Below are 18,049 nucleotides of genomic sequence, written 5' to 3' on the forward strand. Positions count from 1 at the left end.
CTATATATAATTATATTTATCCTATTACTTATATTATTTGAAAAACACAAGATTCTAGATTATTATATGTAAGTTTGACCTCTGTTTCTACAGGAACAGGGAGAGTGGGGGAAAACCATCCATAACCAGAGAAGCCATTGATGTTATGCTATTAAATTAGTATAAGCTGCTTCAATTTATTTTATCATAGTAAGGTCTTCTTTTAACAAGTAAGAATCACAATCTATAAGAGCTGCTGGTTGACTTCTAATTACTGTCCATGCACAAGAATTAAATATTGAAATCATGTTTTATAGAAATATGGTCAATTTCCCCTGAAATTATTTTACATAAGGGCTGTTTTCAAAATTTTTTTCTTTTTTTTTCTTACATTTTACAGAACATCAGCTTCATCTATGTTATATGAGCTTGTGAGGACAGAATATCATTCTAAAGTAATTTTCAGTTTTGCTGCTACCTTGCTGAGAAACTGGCTCTGTCCTCTATTTTGTTGTGCAATGGGAATCAAAAGCGAAAAAAAAGTAATCAACAATTGATAAAAGACTTCCTTAAACCCAATCCTTTTGCCTGTACTCAAATAGACTTAAAGAAAAACTACTCATGCATAGATATAAAAATATAATCTGACTATCAATTAACATCCATAACATCATCATTTATTTGGATTTCCTCTTTTTCAATTGTTCTAAATAGAACCCTAATGACTGCTGAACTTTATCCTGTAAACAAAAGTTTACAAAATTTTGAACATCACTATCTTGAGTGCTGCGTAATTTATCTGCTGTTTCTTGTCTCATTAATTGTTTTGACATTGCCCTGGCCATATCTGAAAAAAAAGATAAACAGTTAGAAACTGCTCATGTCAGAAATCTATTTAATCAAATTGATATCATCATAATCATCAAATCATGCTTGACAAGCTATTAATTGTGTTGGCTTAACGCCCTTTGGAAATACGTTATGCATATTTAGCACAAACTTTTAAAAGTAAAGCTTACCTTTAGTTATATTACTCAAAATATAAGTAAGATATGTTACACTGTAAAAGAAACTAACTTTCCTTTCAAAAGTTTTAATTAAATTCTAGTTCTTGCAGGATGATTTTAGGAAAATTTAAGAATGCATTCATAAAATAACAGAAGCACCATGAGTGCATAAGCTTAGTTGTGATCTTTCTTGTTTTGTATAAAAGATATAGTATTTTGTGTCTGGTACTGTTTTTCCTTCATTTTGTGGTGAAGACAATTGTCAATTGACAATATACATTTTTCTCAAATAATTGACAACAAAAATTTGCCCAAATTTGAGATTATTACTCATTGCTGTAACTTTGACCTTGACCAAGTGACAAAATCAATAGAGATCATTTCCCCTTTCCCCCAATTCACTTCTATTTATAGGAAATAGACCTTGGACCAAAAATCAATTGTTCTTGTTTTTATGTCCAACCTACGATAGTAGAGGGGCATTATGTTTTCTGGTCTGTGGGTCTGTTCGTTCATTCGTCTGTTCGTTCGTCTGTTTGTCTCGCTTCAAGTTAAAGTTATTGGTCAAGGTAGTTTTTGAAGAAGTTAAAGTCCAATCAACTTGAAACTTAGTACACATGTTCCCTATGATATGATCAGGAGGGCAGGAGGATTTTGAAAATAAATAACTTAGCCTTAATAATCACAAAAATAAATGGTTTGTTCTGTGGTAGTTTGAAAATAAATTACCTGACTTGCAATGTTTCGAAAATAAATAACTAAGCAGGTCTAATCGAAAGTATGAGATGGCATCAGATCCTTCATAAATTTATCTTTATTTCCCAAAAAAATCAGGAAACACTTCCCAATTTTTTTAGCAATGAAAGTATAGTTTATTTAAATATACTTGAAATATCTGAAAATTGGTTTCATTTAACTTGAGGTATATTGTCTCAGGAAACCTTACCTCACTTTTATTTTACAGGGCCGTAAAATACATTTAGGAAAATGTCTCATGAGGAAATTTCAAAACCAAATGATTGCCTCCATAACAAATTTCGTTCACGGCCAGTGCCTTGCAACAAGCAAGTTCTGTTTTCCCTCAGATGTAGCCCTGATTTTTTGGGATCAATGTTTCTTATTTATTTGTCTTTTGTTCATTGATAGCCCTTCTGTATTCTGTTAGTGTTGCATTCCTTTGTGTAATCTAGTAATTTTGTTATGAACTTGATCATGAGTTTAAAAAAAAAACAGCAGCCACAGACTTAACTATGTGAATTCCATTTTTGCTTTATCATGCACATTGGTCTTTTGATGTTGTCCCAAGAAACTTAAGTCTTGCATTAAATTTATACATTTTGATTTGAGACCAAAATATTGTCAAAAAAATATTAATACAAAACTTGCATTTTCAGATTATGAAAGGGTCTTTGGGACACCCAGAAACCATGATTTTGCATCATTTGTTCTATAGCTTCTTAATCCTTCAGTGGCTCCAAAACCCTTCAAAAAAAATTTTGCCTCGCTCCGCTCGCCAAAATATGTTTGCCAATACCTTTAAAACAGGAGTTACAACCAAACTTTAATACTATGAATGCAGTTGGGTTGGGAATATAAAAGATTCATTTCTGTAGAGGAGGAGGATTCATTCTGATTAAATGGTACATAATGACTTAACTATACATGTATTATTTATAATAAACAAATCATTTAAAAATTGTATGTTTTCGAATATCATAATTATAGTTGTGAAAATGGAAAATCTTGCTTCAATAGTGCAGAAAATGAATAATCTGTCCTCTTAGTTTACAAAAATAAATAACCGATCAAAAACAAATCCTCCTGCCCCCCCCCCCCCCAGAATATCAAATGGGCATCCACTAACATCACATGATTGCTTCAACTTCCTCTGTTTAGTCTGCTGTATGCAAAACAAAACACTTTTTAATTTAAAATGAATCTTCCATGTTTTTGTTGTTTTCTTTAAATTTATTATACAGAGTGCCATAATTTTTCATATCAGTATTCTTAGAAAGATTTTCTGCAATTTTCCAAAGTTCTGGAAGTGGGATGACCAGAACAAGTAAATTTACACATTTCTTTGATATACTGTAAATCAACTTATTTTAGCAAATATTTATTTCGTCTTAATCCCTTTTCAGTACACTTTGGGGCGATTTAATTTCATAATTTTCTGATTTATTTGATGAAGTTAGATAAGGAGAGATCCAAGTTTTACATATTCACAACGATTTATATTCCCAATATTTTTTTACTCGTGAAAGTCACGAAAATAAATCACTGGCAAAATTTAATTGGTTTACAGTAGCTTATATTTTAAGCAGTGTAATATGAGTTACTTACTTGGTATTTTAACATATTCTAACATCTTCCTTTGAGCAGCTTCCATTATTTGCTCTGAGGTAACAACTTCATCAACCAAACCCTTCTGCAGAGCCTCGTCTGTTGAGTACAACTTTCCAAGAGCTAATGCTATTTCTGTTTCTCTGTATCCTACAGTATTACACATGGCATCCTTAAACCTGTCAATTAGTTAGCACTGTATTTATAAACTACAGTATTACACATGGCATCCTTAAACCTGTCAATTAGTTAGCAATGTATTTATAAACTATCAATAAATCTTAAATAGGAAATATTTCCTCAAGCAAAACAATGCTAAAAGAAGAAATTACACTCCTTGAACCTGTAGATTTATAGTTAACACTGTATTTATAAACTATCAATAAATTCTAATTATGAAATATTTCATTAAGTTAAGAGAAGAATTCACACAAGACACTAAGCTATTTCAAAATCTAAGGGTCTTTTAAAAAAACACATTAAAAGTGCTATAGACAATGCCGTTGTTTTTCTCCTTTGTTCAGTTTTTGTTTGTTTATCAAGGCTTTTTACCAGGTTTTAAGAATTATGTTTATATTTCATACTAGTGATACTACATCTTAAAAACCCAAAAACAATGATTTATCAAATTAACCAGTACTCAAAAAAGAATATTGGCACATTTATGATAAATTTGTAACAAATAACAATTTATACTTTAACTTATTCTCCCCTAATTATTAAAATGAAGATTCAGTAAAAAACTTTACAAAAGTTTTTATGCCATCCTTGCCATACAGCATTCTCAAAAATTGTATAAGATCTTCAACGGTTCTCAGATTTTATTTTGTCTGACACTGAAAGACTTAATCAAACAAGAATATGTCCATAGTACACAGATGCCCCACTCGCACTTTCAATTTCCATGTTCAATGGGCCATGAAATTGGGTAAAAAATCTAATTTGGCATTTAAATTAGAAAGATCATATCATAAGGAACATGTGAACTAAGTTTGAAGTTGATTGGACTTGAGCTTCAACAAAAACTACCTTGACCAAAAACTTTAACCTGAAGCGGGACAGACGGATCGACGAACGGATGGACGAACAGATAGATGCACAGACCAGAAAACATAACTATCGTAGGTGGGGCATAAAAAACAAAAAAGAAACAGACGTCTTTTGATTGATGTTATTTGTTCGATTATTTTCAGTCTCGAGAAAACATAATTGCCAATGTCTTACAATGAGACTGGAGATCAAAATTTTTCATGACAATGTTTTTCAATGCATAATTTCACATAAAAAAATAATTAACAACACAAAATACATCAAATTCAGCTGGGGGAAATCTATAAAGATGAATCTATAGTCCAAAATCTACTTCTTAAACATGTACAATGATCAGAATTTCATGGAATTTCTTTACAGACTTTCATTCTAAAAATAATTTGCTTCACTGAGCACAGCTGGATACGACCTACCCTGAACAGTTAATGCAAAAATGGACACAATACTACACTTGATACTGGTCTGAATGTGGATTGTAATTCAATATTTGACACATAATAAGTATCTGACACAGAATAACTGTGCTTTGCTTTGGTGCAATACACTGCTGTTGGAAATTTACCCCCCCCCCAAAAAAAAAACAAAAGATTTGTTACCTCCAATTTTTTTTGTTTTGCTTTTGTGCAATACACTATGCAATTGTGAAATTGTGAATTGTCCCCCCCCCCCCATTTTTTTTTTTAAAAACATTTGAAGAAATTCTCTTTTAAGTTTATGAAATCTTATTTTTCCCACAAAAACTCTTACCCTCAAAATATGGTCATAATCTCAATTCAAATTTCCAATGGAGTTTGCAATTAAAATACATCATAAAAGTCTTAAAATAGAAAATGACATACATAATCATGGCTAAAATTAATAAACCTTAATCAGCATTTTTAAAAGTAACTTCTTAAAATAAATTGACAGCTAATCACCTCAAGATAATACAACATTTCTTTATACATAATTTAAAAGCAGTGTAAGGAAGGTTATTCAAACACAACATTTTACATAAGTAATTGTCCATTTACCAGGAAACCCTTGTTATACCCTTTTTTCCCCCTAATTCTTAAACAGGTTGAGCCATAACCCCCCAAAGCCAATCCTTACCATCTCTTTCTGATATGAAACTTGTGGTATAATTTCAGAGAGATCCATACAACGTTCCACAAGTTATTGTCTGGAAACTAGAATGCTTATTTGAGCCCCTTTTTGGCCCCTAATTCCTAAACTGTTTGGACTATAACTCCCAAAATCAATCCCAACCTTCCTTTTGTGGTTATAAACCTTGTGTTTTAATGTCATAGATATCTATTTACTAATACTAAAGTTATTTCCAGAAACCAAATATCTTTGGACAATGCTGACCACGACAACGCGGACGCAGACAAAGACGTGATACCAATATACGACCGCAAATTTTTTTGTGATCTTATCAAAAGAACAGTCAAATTTGGGGGATTGGGGGAGGGGGAAAAGGTAAGTATTAACTTAATGATAAATATATATATTCTAAATATAAATGACTTTTTTTACTTTCTGTACTCACCAAAATGGAGCAACTATACCCTGAAATGTTAAAAATGTTGACTAAAACCATGTTAAACATAAGAGCTTTCAATATTTGTTTTTCCATTTTATTTTAAATTAAAAGTCTCTTCTTGTTTTTGAATAATTACAATTTGGGTAGAATATTTTAAGTTTTCTTTAAATATCAATCAGCAATTTGAATTCATATTCACAAAAATTATCGCTTGTGCCAAAATAATCACAAATTTAATGCCTACCCATGTTATTACTACAATAAAGTATAGCTTGCATCAATTATTTCCATTCTGATTAGGACAATTACGGTAATTTCTATGTCCGATGTGTAAAAGTGTATAGCTTTTGTTTAGGCTCTTCCCTTTTATGTTTAAAAACAAGCATACGGCATGCAAGGTGGTTTTTTTTTAGAGGGAGGGGTTTTGAACAGCCAACATATATGGTGTGGTATCTAGGTTAAATATGTCAATTGCGAATTGTAACACATTGTAGTCAGTAAGAGTTTGAAAGTGTTTAAAGTTAATGAAATACATTAAATGCATGCCAATTTGATAAAATTCATTTTTCTGCAGTAGTCAATATACGCATGTGCAAACAAATTTTATTGGATTTCGAGCATGTGTTTGTTTACAAAGCAAAAGGCAAAAGAAGCAGGTCATATTAGATTTCCAGTCTATTTTTTAACATAATTGGGATTGTAGAATTGTGTTTCTGTTTCATTCTAATATTATCTTGTAGATACAGTACCATATGCATGTTGACAAGCAGTGTACTTGATATTTTCTTGCTAAGGAAGCATTTTACTTAAAGTCATCAAAAATGAGGAATATTACAGATTTCTGATTAAATTGTATCCTGGTTTTTAGACCTGAACTGATCTTGCAATTATTACCTCCTTGTGTTTTGCGACTACCTATGAGAACATATAGGAAGAAAGTCTTTATCATTATAAATGGAGTGGCCTTTTTTGTTTTTATCTCAATCTTTATTTTTCCCCTCAAGAAGGGCATACCACATCTTCTTAGGTACATTGACCATGAATTAAAAGTTTTTTAATTCCTGCTGTCAACCGAGATCAGCTACAGCAATTTTGGAAAAGTTTGCAGAGCCATACAAGAAATTGGTGAATGGCTGTTTAACTGACTTGGAGGATCCAGGCAAGTTGATTTACACAAAAACAAAAGTATCAGTATTTCAATTACAGCTGTTATAAGAAGTTAATCATTACAATACATATCTCTTACCAATAAAGTCTCATTAAGACCAATGGTGTAATTAGGAGCCATTATTCTGTAATCACATGATATAGATATCAAGCATCCACCTGCTGGACTGTGTCCCTAAAAATGATCACATCACATATAATTCTAATGATGGAAATTCTTAATATTCATACGGATTTACAAAGAAGTTTCAAAGGAAGAGAGCAAAAATATGGAAAAAAGACAGAATCTTATTGTGCTGGGGAATATAAGTACCAGTTTATATCCATTTCTTTATAACACATTCTAGTAACAATAATGTTTGAAAGATTACCAGATAAAATTAGTATATCAAACATCAATTCAATTATTCATCTGTGCATTTATTTGTGTAAGTTTTTTTTAGTACATGTAGTATTGTACTTTGTTTTGTAACCAAGTTCTTCATTACTGCATTATGAGTTAATAATAATCATTAATTTTTGTTCATTATGATTCATGTCACTGGGTTCCTGTTTTATTTACGTTTACCCAATTTATACTTTAATTTACCAGCACAGTACATTCTTTTTTTTCTCCTTAATACACTATGTCTTACATTTATGGCTGCAATTGTTGCCAGTGGTGTCATATAAAGCTGTAGCCACATGTCTTGTAATGCCCTCCAGAAATTATGTAGTCTTTCCTCATTAGGTTGGTACATCTCCAATATATCAATGCCAGCAGAAAATATTTTTGGTACATCCTGTGCACAGACAAAAATGAAAACATATGATTTTCAATCTTATTTTGCATTCTTCTTTTTTTCTCTGTAACCTTCCATGTTTAATTTACCTCTTTAAACTATGGATACTTTCATTACTTGTAAACCAAAATGAAATTAAGATTACAAGTGTTAAGAATATTGTTTACAAATCATAATGTTTAAGTGTACAAAAATAATGCCCAGAATGCTTTAGGTTTTCACACTGTCAACTATTACACTATAATCATAAACAACATATTTTAGTTCATTTTTCATAATCAAAAATGGTTCCAAAATCGGGAGATACCTTTTACTAAGAAAAAAAACCCAAGCTAAACTGATCAATCTTATCCCCATTTTTTTTTGTAAGATCATAGTCAACAGAATTGGTTGACATATACAACTATGTACACATACATATATTTCTCAGACATCACAACGTTTTAACCACTACCTTTTTTTCCAAATAAGGAATGAATGATTGCATAAGCAAACTTTGATTTTTTTTTATCTTTCTATACTGTATTGGGTTTTGATCCTTGATGAAGGTTGTACATGGCCCTTTTGTTGTATACATCGTCATCCTTTGGTCTCTGGTGGATACTCGTCTCATTTTCATTTCACAACTCCTTATTTTTATTTGGCAACATATATATACATTTTGTATATCTAATTCTAACACTTTTGGTTTAATTTTCAGACTTATTCGTAAATCACATGATATAGATATCAAATAATCAAATCAGCAAAACGGGAAGAGAGAAGAATATGACATTTTAATCTTCTCTGGATTAGCAAATGCAAAATGAAATTATTTACTGCTGTTTCCACATATTAGTATTTTAGAAAGAATTTTAAATACATTACTCACAGAAGTTAATATCAAGCCTTTACATTTCTTGTTTTGTTCTAAGGTGACTATGGTATTTCTGATATCCTGAAGGAACTCAAGATTCAAACTGTTCACTGGTTTTCTTTTCATCTTCATTAAAGCTATACCTTGAATAATTACACTGAAAATTTTACTTATTGACATTCTTATCATATACACACCTTTAACAAATGTTTAAGGTGTTTTTAATTTTAGCACATGCTTTAGTTTATAACATACCAAACTCTTTATTGCAAAACATGAAATCCTGGCGGGTTCAAATGCAAACATAGTACATTGTATATATAAGTGACAAGAAATATAATAATGAATAATTATTCCATTAATGAATATCTCTTTAAAATGTGTGTGAGAGTTATTATAGATTCTACAGAAAATTAAATAACTGATTTTATGTTTAAGAATATATATATATATATATATATATATATATGAAGGAATTTCAGGGTATATCATTAATTGTGTTCTCCACAAAACTAAAACAACAAGATTAATTCACTGTAATTTACTTTGTACTGCAATACGATATTACTATTTTTACATTTTCATGCTACTGCATCATCACAATTTACTCACAGTTTCCTAGTGCTATCCTTTATTAATTCATTCTAAAGAAAAGTTAATATTATAATTCATATACTTGTCTGTTCATCTACAGAAACATCTATTGTTGAAGACATCATCCTTTGCCCATACATCCATGTTGTCTTCCTGGGTATGAATCTTCTCAATATTGATGAGGCTGAATTGTAATCAAATTGCAGGTTTATCAATATATGATAATCAAAATGAGAAAAAAAGCAAAAACATGGAGAGAGCAGACTTTTAACTAAAGGCTCTAAAGAGCCTGTGTCCGCTCACCTTGGTATATGTGAATATTAAACAAAAGAAGCAGATAGATTCATGACAAAATTGTGTTTTGGTGATGGTGATGTGTTTGTACATCTTACTTTACTGAACATTCTTGCTGCTTACAATTATCTCTATCTATAATGAACTTGGCCCAGTAGTTTCAGTGGAAAATGTTAGTAAAAATTTACAAATTTTATGAAAATTGTTAAAAATTGACTATAAAGGACAATAACTCCTTAGGGGGTCAATTGACCATTTCAGTCATGTTGACTTATTTGTAAATCTTACTTTTCTGAACATTATTGCTGTTTACAGGTTATCTCTATCTATAATAGTATTCAAGATAATAACCAAAAACAGCAAAATTTCCTTAAACTTACCAATTTAGGGGCAGCAACCCAACAACGGGTTGTCCAATTCATCTGAAAATTTAAGGGCAGATAAATCTTGACCTGATAAACAATTTTATCCATGTCAGATTTGCTCTAAATGCTTTGGTTTTTTAGTTATAAGCCAAAAACTGCATTTTACCCCTATGTTCTATTTTTAGCCATGGCAGCCATCTTGGTTGGATGGCCAGGTCACCCGACACTTTTTTTAAACTAAATACCCCAAAAATAATTGTGGCCAAGTTTGGATAAATTTAACCCAGTAGTTTCAGAGGAGAAGATTTTTTGTAAAAGATTACTAGATTTACGAAAAATGGTTAAAAATTGACTATAAAGGGCAATAACTCCTAAAGGGGTCAACTGACCATTTCAGTCATGTTAACTTATTTGTAAATCTTACTTTGCTGAACATTATTGCTGTTTACAGTTTATCTCTATCTATAATAATATTCAAGATAATAACCCAAAACAGTAAAATTTCCATAAAATTACCAATTCAGGGGCAGCAACCCAACAACGGGTTGTCCGATATATCTGAAAATTTAAGGGCAAATAGATGTTGACCTGATGAACAATTTTACTCATGTTAGATTTGCTCTAAATGCTTTGGTTTTTGAGTTATAAGCCAAAAACTGCATTTTATCCCTATGTTCTATTTTTAGCCATGGCGGCCATCTTGGTTGGTTGACCGGGTCACCGGACACATTTTTTAAACTAAATACCCCAATGATGATTGTGGCCAAGTTTGGATTAATTTGGCCCAGTAGTTTCAGAGGAGAAGATTTTTGTAAAAGATTACTAAGATTTACGAAAAATGGTTAAAAATTGACTATAAAGGGCAATAACTCCTAAAGGGGTCAACTGACCATTTCTGTCATGTTGACTTATTTGTAAATCTTACTTTGCTGAACATTATTGCTGTTTACAGTTTATCTCTATCTATTTTGATATTCAAGATAATAAACCAAAACAGTAAAATTTCCTTAAAATTACCAATTCAGGGGCAGCAACCCAACAACGGGTTGTCCGATTCATCTGAAAATTTCAGGGCAGATAGATGTTGACCTGATGAACAATTTTACTCGGGCAGATTTGCTCTAAATGCTTTGGTTTTTGAGTTATAAGCCAAAAACTGCATTTTACCCCTATGTTCTATTTTTAGCCATGGTGGCCATCTTGGTTGGTTGGCTGGGTCACCGAACACATTTTTTAAACTAGATACCCCAATGATGATTGTGACCAAGTTTGGTTAAATTTGACCCAGTAGTTTCAGAGGAGAAGATTTTTGTAAAAGTTAACGACGACGGACGCCAAGTGATGAGAAAAGCTCACTTGGCCCTTCGGGCCAGGTGAGCTAAAAAGGGGAACTACAACCACTTCATTTGAACTATGGTTGATAGTGTCATTGGGAATCATATAACATGTCATTATTTTTATAATGAAATCTTGCACTGTCATAAGTTGCCAAATAAACTTGATGTAAAAAAAAAAATCTCCATTGACAATGATTGACCATATAAGTTAATTTAGCGATCAAAATTCCATGTCAGAATCAGTGTGTTTTGGTGATCCAGTAGGTTCAGAGTACATTTTTTTTGCATGCTAAATGCTTAGAAATTTCCCTTTGAATGTTTTTACAGACAGTTTAATTCTTTGATGGCTTCCTTGTTGTACAAGTTTTGGACTCAAAAATCAGCTGTACAACAAATTATTCACAATCTGGGCATTACGTACTAAGCCTTGCACTTACAGATCAGATTGTTGCATCTCTAATAATTCATGTTGGACAATAGTGTATCATACTCAATTTATGTAATGAATTGCATGTGGCATATCAACTTTAATAGGGTCCTAATTAAACCTATTTACACTTTTGGTATTTAGCTGTATTTTGCCTCCGAATGACCTTATATCACCTCCGAATAACCTTTTGACGTCAAGCAACAATAAGTTTTTAGTTGTGATGTCAAATGTTTTAAATTAATCATTATTATGATTTTAAGTTTACAGGAACCTTTTTGAATTATGATGTTAAGTTTACAGGAACCTATGTGATTTTATGTAATGGTGGACAAATTTGCATACAAGTGTAAATACTTCTAAAAATTTACTTAGGTTTACTTAGGTTCTTTTACTGATACAGGAACTAAAGTTCCTCTTCATCAGTCTCTATATATAAATCTTCTCCACTTCCGGTGATTGTTAATTTAAAGTCTTTGTGTACATCATTGTTTGGTTCATCCAGTATTTGTCTAGTCTATTCTTAAATGTATTAGTGGTTGGTGATATCACTATAATTTCGGGTAGTGTATTCCATGTTCTCACCACTCGTAGAGCAAAGGCATTTCTCCTTAATTCTGATCTGGCTCTCTGTGGAAATATTTTCAGACTGTTGCCCTGTACCCCTGTTCTTGTAGTCATATCCTTCAATAATTTATATTTTCCGTTCAGTATTTTGTATAATTCAATCATGTCAACTCGGACCCATCTAAAATTTAGGGATGCTCGTTTAAATTTTCGCAGTCTTTCTGAGTATGTTAAATTCTTTAATCCTGGTAGTTGTTTAGTTTCCCGGCGCTGCACATTCTCAATACACCTTATCACTAATCCCGGCTGACCCGGCCGCTTGAGATTTTGACGCATACAACAATCACTTTTCCATTGTGGCGTCAGATATTTTGTTTTAAGGCGTCAATTTTTTTTATGGGAACCTGTGTGATATCCAGTAATGGCGGACAAATAGCGATAAGGTGTATCATGTCAATATATTTTATTTTATATGGATGCTATACTGGGCTTGCAAACTCTATATAAATGTGTTCTTACGAGTGTCTTGTATAGTGGTACAAAGGTATCTGTATTTAGATATTGAAAAGTCCTTCTCAGTAGTACAAACATGGAATTTGCTATTAACTTTCACATGTTTTTCGAAATTTAATTCAGTAAATAATTACTCCAAATGTCTTTTTCTTCATATTGGAAGAGTATAAATTATATTATCATATTGATATTAATATTTTAATATTTAAGAATGCACAACTAAAGTTTTAGTAATTTCAACAAATAGTTCTGACTCACTTACTATATAATTAGTGGTAGGGATGAGCCGCTGGAATAGGTCACTTTTTCATGCTCTATGATATATGAAAAGGGTGAGAAATTCAGATTAAATATATCAATAGGTTGATATTATCACTTGCTAGATTATATCATAAGTATCTGAAACTAATCAGATGTCCGTATTTATTTTTGATGTGCTTAAACCACAGTCGTAAATGCATCAGTTATGTGTCAAACCAATTAAACTGTATTTATTCTGATGTGGTATTTCAACTGATGCCAGTGATAGATGCAATAAATCCGACCAAATTGACATTTGCACCTAATTAACATTCAAGGGTTTGTATACATAAAACAATCATGATAACAACTATTTAAAGAAATTCCATTATGACAGCGTGCTTTAAGAGCGAACGGCAATGAAACTTTTTATCAATTTTTAATTAATATTCAAACATGTTAAAATCAGTGAAAGTTTTACTCTCTGGGGTGATATTACATTTATCTGACCATAGATGTAATACCATCTATGATCTGACTAAACATCTTTTATATGTACTGTACTTCATAATGAAAGATATAAAAGGGGCAATAAGAAGAAGGTGTTTAAGATGTGACGAATTTATTGGAAAAGAAGTTGATATTATTGCGACTACTCTGCTTCTTAACCCTTTCCTCCATGGATTTTTTTTTTTAATATACTTGATTCGCATAGGATTTTTTTCAGTTAAAAAAAATCATCAGTTTTAAAGTGTTAATGCATTAATGTGAAAACCAATATTTCATCAATGAAATTCATGTCAGATAATTCTCATGAATATCCTTTTCATATTGGATACAACTTTTTTAAAGTCTGATGCAGACATTTTGTAGTCAAAGCATTTCAACTGAGGAACTACACAGGCGTCAAAAGGGTCATTATGGAGTAAAGGGGGTGGCGTCAAAAGGCGTCATTATGGAGGAAAGGGTTAACTAGAACGTGATGATGAGCAGCAGTGGCGGATCCAGAAAAAAATTTGGGGGTGGTCCCAAATGAATATTGAATGGTATGAAAAAGGTTAAAAAATACCTTCGACATTATGGAAGATCATGAATTTGGACAACACCATGCAATGCACATATTCCTAGGTAAAAGAATTTAAAGACATGTAAAACTGATTTTTATTTAAGACTCTATACAATATCTTGCAATCTAAAATAGCACAACATACAACTGTCATCTGAATTAGGCAAGCTGTAAAAAAAGTTGAACTAAAATGTTAAAATAGTTCTATGTAAAATTGTTCAAAATTTACTAGTTTAACAAAGAGTCGTTTATCAGGTCATTCAACATCATATGTCGCGGGTGTTTCCTTGCAAAGTTATCTATAATTTGTTTTATGTTTAGCTCCAAACTGTAGTGTACATGCATCCACGCAAGTCCGTTTAAACGCGATTGTCCCATAGTTGTTCTCAGGTAGGTTTTTAAAAGTGATAACTCACTGTAGGATCTCTCACATTCGCAACTCGTCACCCCCATGGTAGCTATGATTTTAAAGATAACAGAATTATTTGGAAAGTCTGTTTTGCCACATACTTCCAGAGCACCGGCTACAGTTTCTGGTTTTAAAAGCATTGACTCGCAAGTCTTTTGCCACAAACGCAGTTCTGACGGCATTGTAAATGGACTCGGCTAATCAGTATGGTAAAAGTCTACAAAATGTTTAATTTCATCAAATGTTGCGCTTTGTACAAATGCCAGTACCAACTTCAGTGCTTGAATTGCTGTTGATGTAAGGCGTGAAAATCTTGCTTCCATGCCATTCAATACATCGTCAAGATATGGGATACCGACAACACGTCTGTAGTAAATTTCTTGTGTGTCTGCAGGACAGTTTTCCCGTTGAGTTTGTCGACCGCATCGTCTAGGTATTGAGGGCTCTACAGCGACGGTCTTTGCAAGTTCTTCAGTCTCTGCAAACCAAGTCAACTTCTTCATATTGACGAGCTGTTTTGACAACTTAATTACATGTATACAGGTGAAACGCATTGATCCGTATTCTATCATTGTGACACCTCCAGGTATCCAGGTTATCCATAACTAATTAGTGCGATGAAAGGATTAATCTTAAGTGTTAATTTGTTAATTAGCTAGTTATTGAAAAAATAGACACTTTTAAAAAAATGAAGTTCGTCATGGGGGTGGTCCGGTGCACCGTGGGACCACCCCCTGGATCCGCCCATTGAGCAGGAAAACAAATCTTTACTAATGTACCAGAAGATGAAAAATATTCAAATATATCTATAGGTCTGTTTTTTGTTAATTGATATATGACAAGGTATATATTTTTGATAAACAAAATATATGAAAAGGGTGGGGTACTTGATGTCTCAGCTTCTCACCCCTACCAAAAAAGTTTGAAGTCCCCCCCCCCCCGCGGGTTGTTGAAGTCTAATAGCAGTCATTGATTGATTAATTGAAGTACAATCTTTGAACTTACCCATTATTTTTATGTCTGGTACCTCTAACAAAGGTTTCAGTAGAAGTGTGTGATAATATATTTCTCGGTATGGGAATTGTACTAAGTTTCCGGATAATTGCAAATTAGATGCCAAATGAATCATAATGGGCCATTATTCCTTGTGAATTATTTATTATGTCCCATTATGGATAGTAAAATTGGGGTTTTTTCTCTGAGTGGTTTAAATCACTCAAAACTAGGTGAGATATGCACAGAAGTGATAGATATGTATTATCAATATAGAAAATTAGAATATTTTAATAAAAAAAAAAAAAAAAAAAATATCTGCATCTTTTACCCAAGCGCCTGTGCTTTACGTCCGGTTATACATGAAAAACAAAATACCTCAGTTGGTGTATGGGTAACTCGAATTAGTCGGGTTAGTGTATGGGGTACATACAAACTACAGAAACTGGGTCAAATCGTGTAGAAGCGTGACGTCAATACACTAGTGGACACACTGTAACGTTATTTTATGCATAAAACGCAGAGAAACAAGGGCTACAGAAGGATATATATATGGACACAGTGTTAAATTTAATTAAAGTTAAAGAAACAATAGCACAGAGTATTTAAACACCGGAGTCTTGACACTTCCGATAGCAACTAATCTAGCCATATGTAAACATGTCTCTGGTACTGATAACATTATATGTTAGAAAAAAAAAGAGTGCATTGTATATTTTTTGCTGAACAAGTTCTATCTGAATTTCTATTTCATTAAAAGTTATATGCAAATCAAAATTCATAACATTTTCCGGCAACACATACTGATTTTTTTCAAGTTTTATATACATGTTTTCATGTAAAGTCTAAAATAAAATTATTCACCTTCCATTCGTACTATAATATTTCCCTCTGGGAATCATATCAAGATATTACTGGCCTTCCAAACGTTACCAAGGAGTATACAAATCTATGCCGTTACCGGCAAATCTCTGAGCCAAATCTTTATCAATTCTTCCTGGGATTCCTTTAAATAGTGTAACATCATGGAAATACCACAGGTGTAATATACCATATATATACAGAAACTTAGACTATGACCTTTCGTATCGCCATGCTTCTCTATTGGATAGCTTACCACTGTCATACAAGTTAGAGGTTTAGCTAGAGGTTTAGCTAGTTACCAGGTTTAATCCATCTCTTTCTACATACGAAAATGCCTGTACCAAGTCAGGAAAATGACAGCTGCTATCCATTCGTTTGAAGTGTTTGGGCTCTTGGTTTTGACATTTGATTGGGGACTTTCCGTTTCATGTGAATTTTCCTCAGATTTCGGTATTTTTGTGATTTTACTATTAACTTTATGAACTTAAGAACTGATAAGACAAAGTTGACTATGATTGTTAAAATGAAATTTACGTATATCATCGCGGTGCAGGGCGTAAAATGTTGATTTTGACGTTTTTCACTACCGAAAAGGAAACAAGTTCATTCTTAGACGAAAAACGAAGTCGGTGGCCTTTTCTTTTTTGGCACCAATTAAACGGAAATTTATGTATCAACAGCATATAGTAGTTTTTTAAGAAAAATCTATGGAGAAGAATCAGAGGTTTGATAATTTTAAGACAAATTTTAGACGTTTTTCACCGATTTTATGTTTTTTTCTATACAAATGTTTACCATTTAAAAAAAAATCAATCAGTATATTTTAAACGATAAATCAGATAAATGCAATATTTTTTCGATTTCAGTTTCAGCTTAGTTCAACGAGACAAGCTAGGCTATATGCAAAATTTTAGCACAATCTGCAACATAGCCCATCTACCTGTTTACTGTTCCTTTACCGTAAGACACCAATGAACGGGTTTAACTGTCAAATACCAATGTTTTCAGAATGAAGCACTGAAATATCTGTTATTAGACCACGTTACTAAAGAGATTTAAATATACTTTGCATCAATTCCTCTATTTTTAATCTTAGATTACTATAACACATGTGTTATAGTAATCTCTCAGTTTTAATCAATAATAATGGGTGTCACATTTAAATAAAAAATGAACCGTTATCTTCAGCATCACCTGACTAAGAAAAAAAAGGGGGGGGGTATGAGGGGTCCGGATCCCGAAATCCCGAGCTTAAAAACACGAAATCACGAAATCACGAGGTCCCGAAATTCGAAAAAAAATTCCCGGATCCCGAAAGGGTCAATCCCGAAATCCCGACTTAATACTTTAATATCTATGTATTTGAGCGTTTCTATACAGAATGGACATAATATCAATTTTTGATTTTTTTTTTGCAAAGTTTCCCTTTAAAAACAACCGATCCCGGAGTCCCGATAAAGGTCTTATCCCCCCTCACATAGGTATGGAGAAAATCTGGTTGACTTTCAAAATATGTTTTGTCTCATCTGTTTGACTCTACTATTTCAATTGTGTTCATCAAATTGTTGATTATAAAAAAAAAATTTGGAAAAAAAAAACATACCCCTTTGATGTAAAATGATCGTTCCCTAATGCCCCTTTAAATCAGTGTATTGTATAAATTTGTATTTT

At 32.2% G+C, this 18,049-nt stretch overlaps 1 protein-coding gene across 1 annotated transcript; it reads right to left on the reverse strand.

The window, feature by feature from the left end:
* Positions 1-603: 603 nt before the first annotated feature.
* LOC143045815 (enoyl-CoA delta isomerase 1, mitochondrial-like) lies at positions 604-15,598 on the reverse strand. The gene is made up of 8 exons (XM_076218597.1): positions 15,527-15,598; positions 9,386-9,487; positions 8,725-8,852; positions 7,707-7,853; positions 7,151-7,246; positions 5,911-5,930; positions 3,330-3,508; positions 604-826 (listed from the first exon to the last, which is right to left on the reverse strand). Exons 1-8 carry the CDS (start codon positions 15,528-15,530, stop codon positions 657-659), a joined length of 846 nt encoding a protein of 281 aa, XP_076074712.1. The 5' UTR covers positions 15,531-15,598; the 3' UTR covers positions 604-656.
* Between the last annotated feature and the right edge of the window lie 2,451 nt (positions 15,599-18,049).

Source organism: Mytilus galloprovincialis, chromosome 9, assembly GCF_965363235.1.
Source record: "Mytilus galloprovincialis chromosome 9, xbMytGall1.hap1.1, whole genome shotgun sequence".
NCBI classification, from domain to species: Eukaryota; Metazoa; Mollusca; class Bivalvia; order Mytilida; family Mytilidae; genus Mytilus; species Mytilus galloprovincialis.

Excerpts from the sequence above, each read along its gene's own strand:
- LOC143045815 (XM_076218597.1), bottom strand. Across the intron at positions 7,854-8,724 it reads AAGGCTTGATATTAACTTCT|GATGTACCAAAAATATTTTC; the intron begins GTGAGTAATGTA and ends GTCTGTGCACAG. Across the intron at positions 5,931-7,150 it reads GTCTTAATGAGACTTTATTG|GGTATAGTTGCTCCATTTTG; the intron begins GTAAGAGATATG and ends TTAACATTTCAG.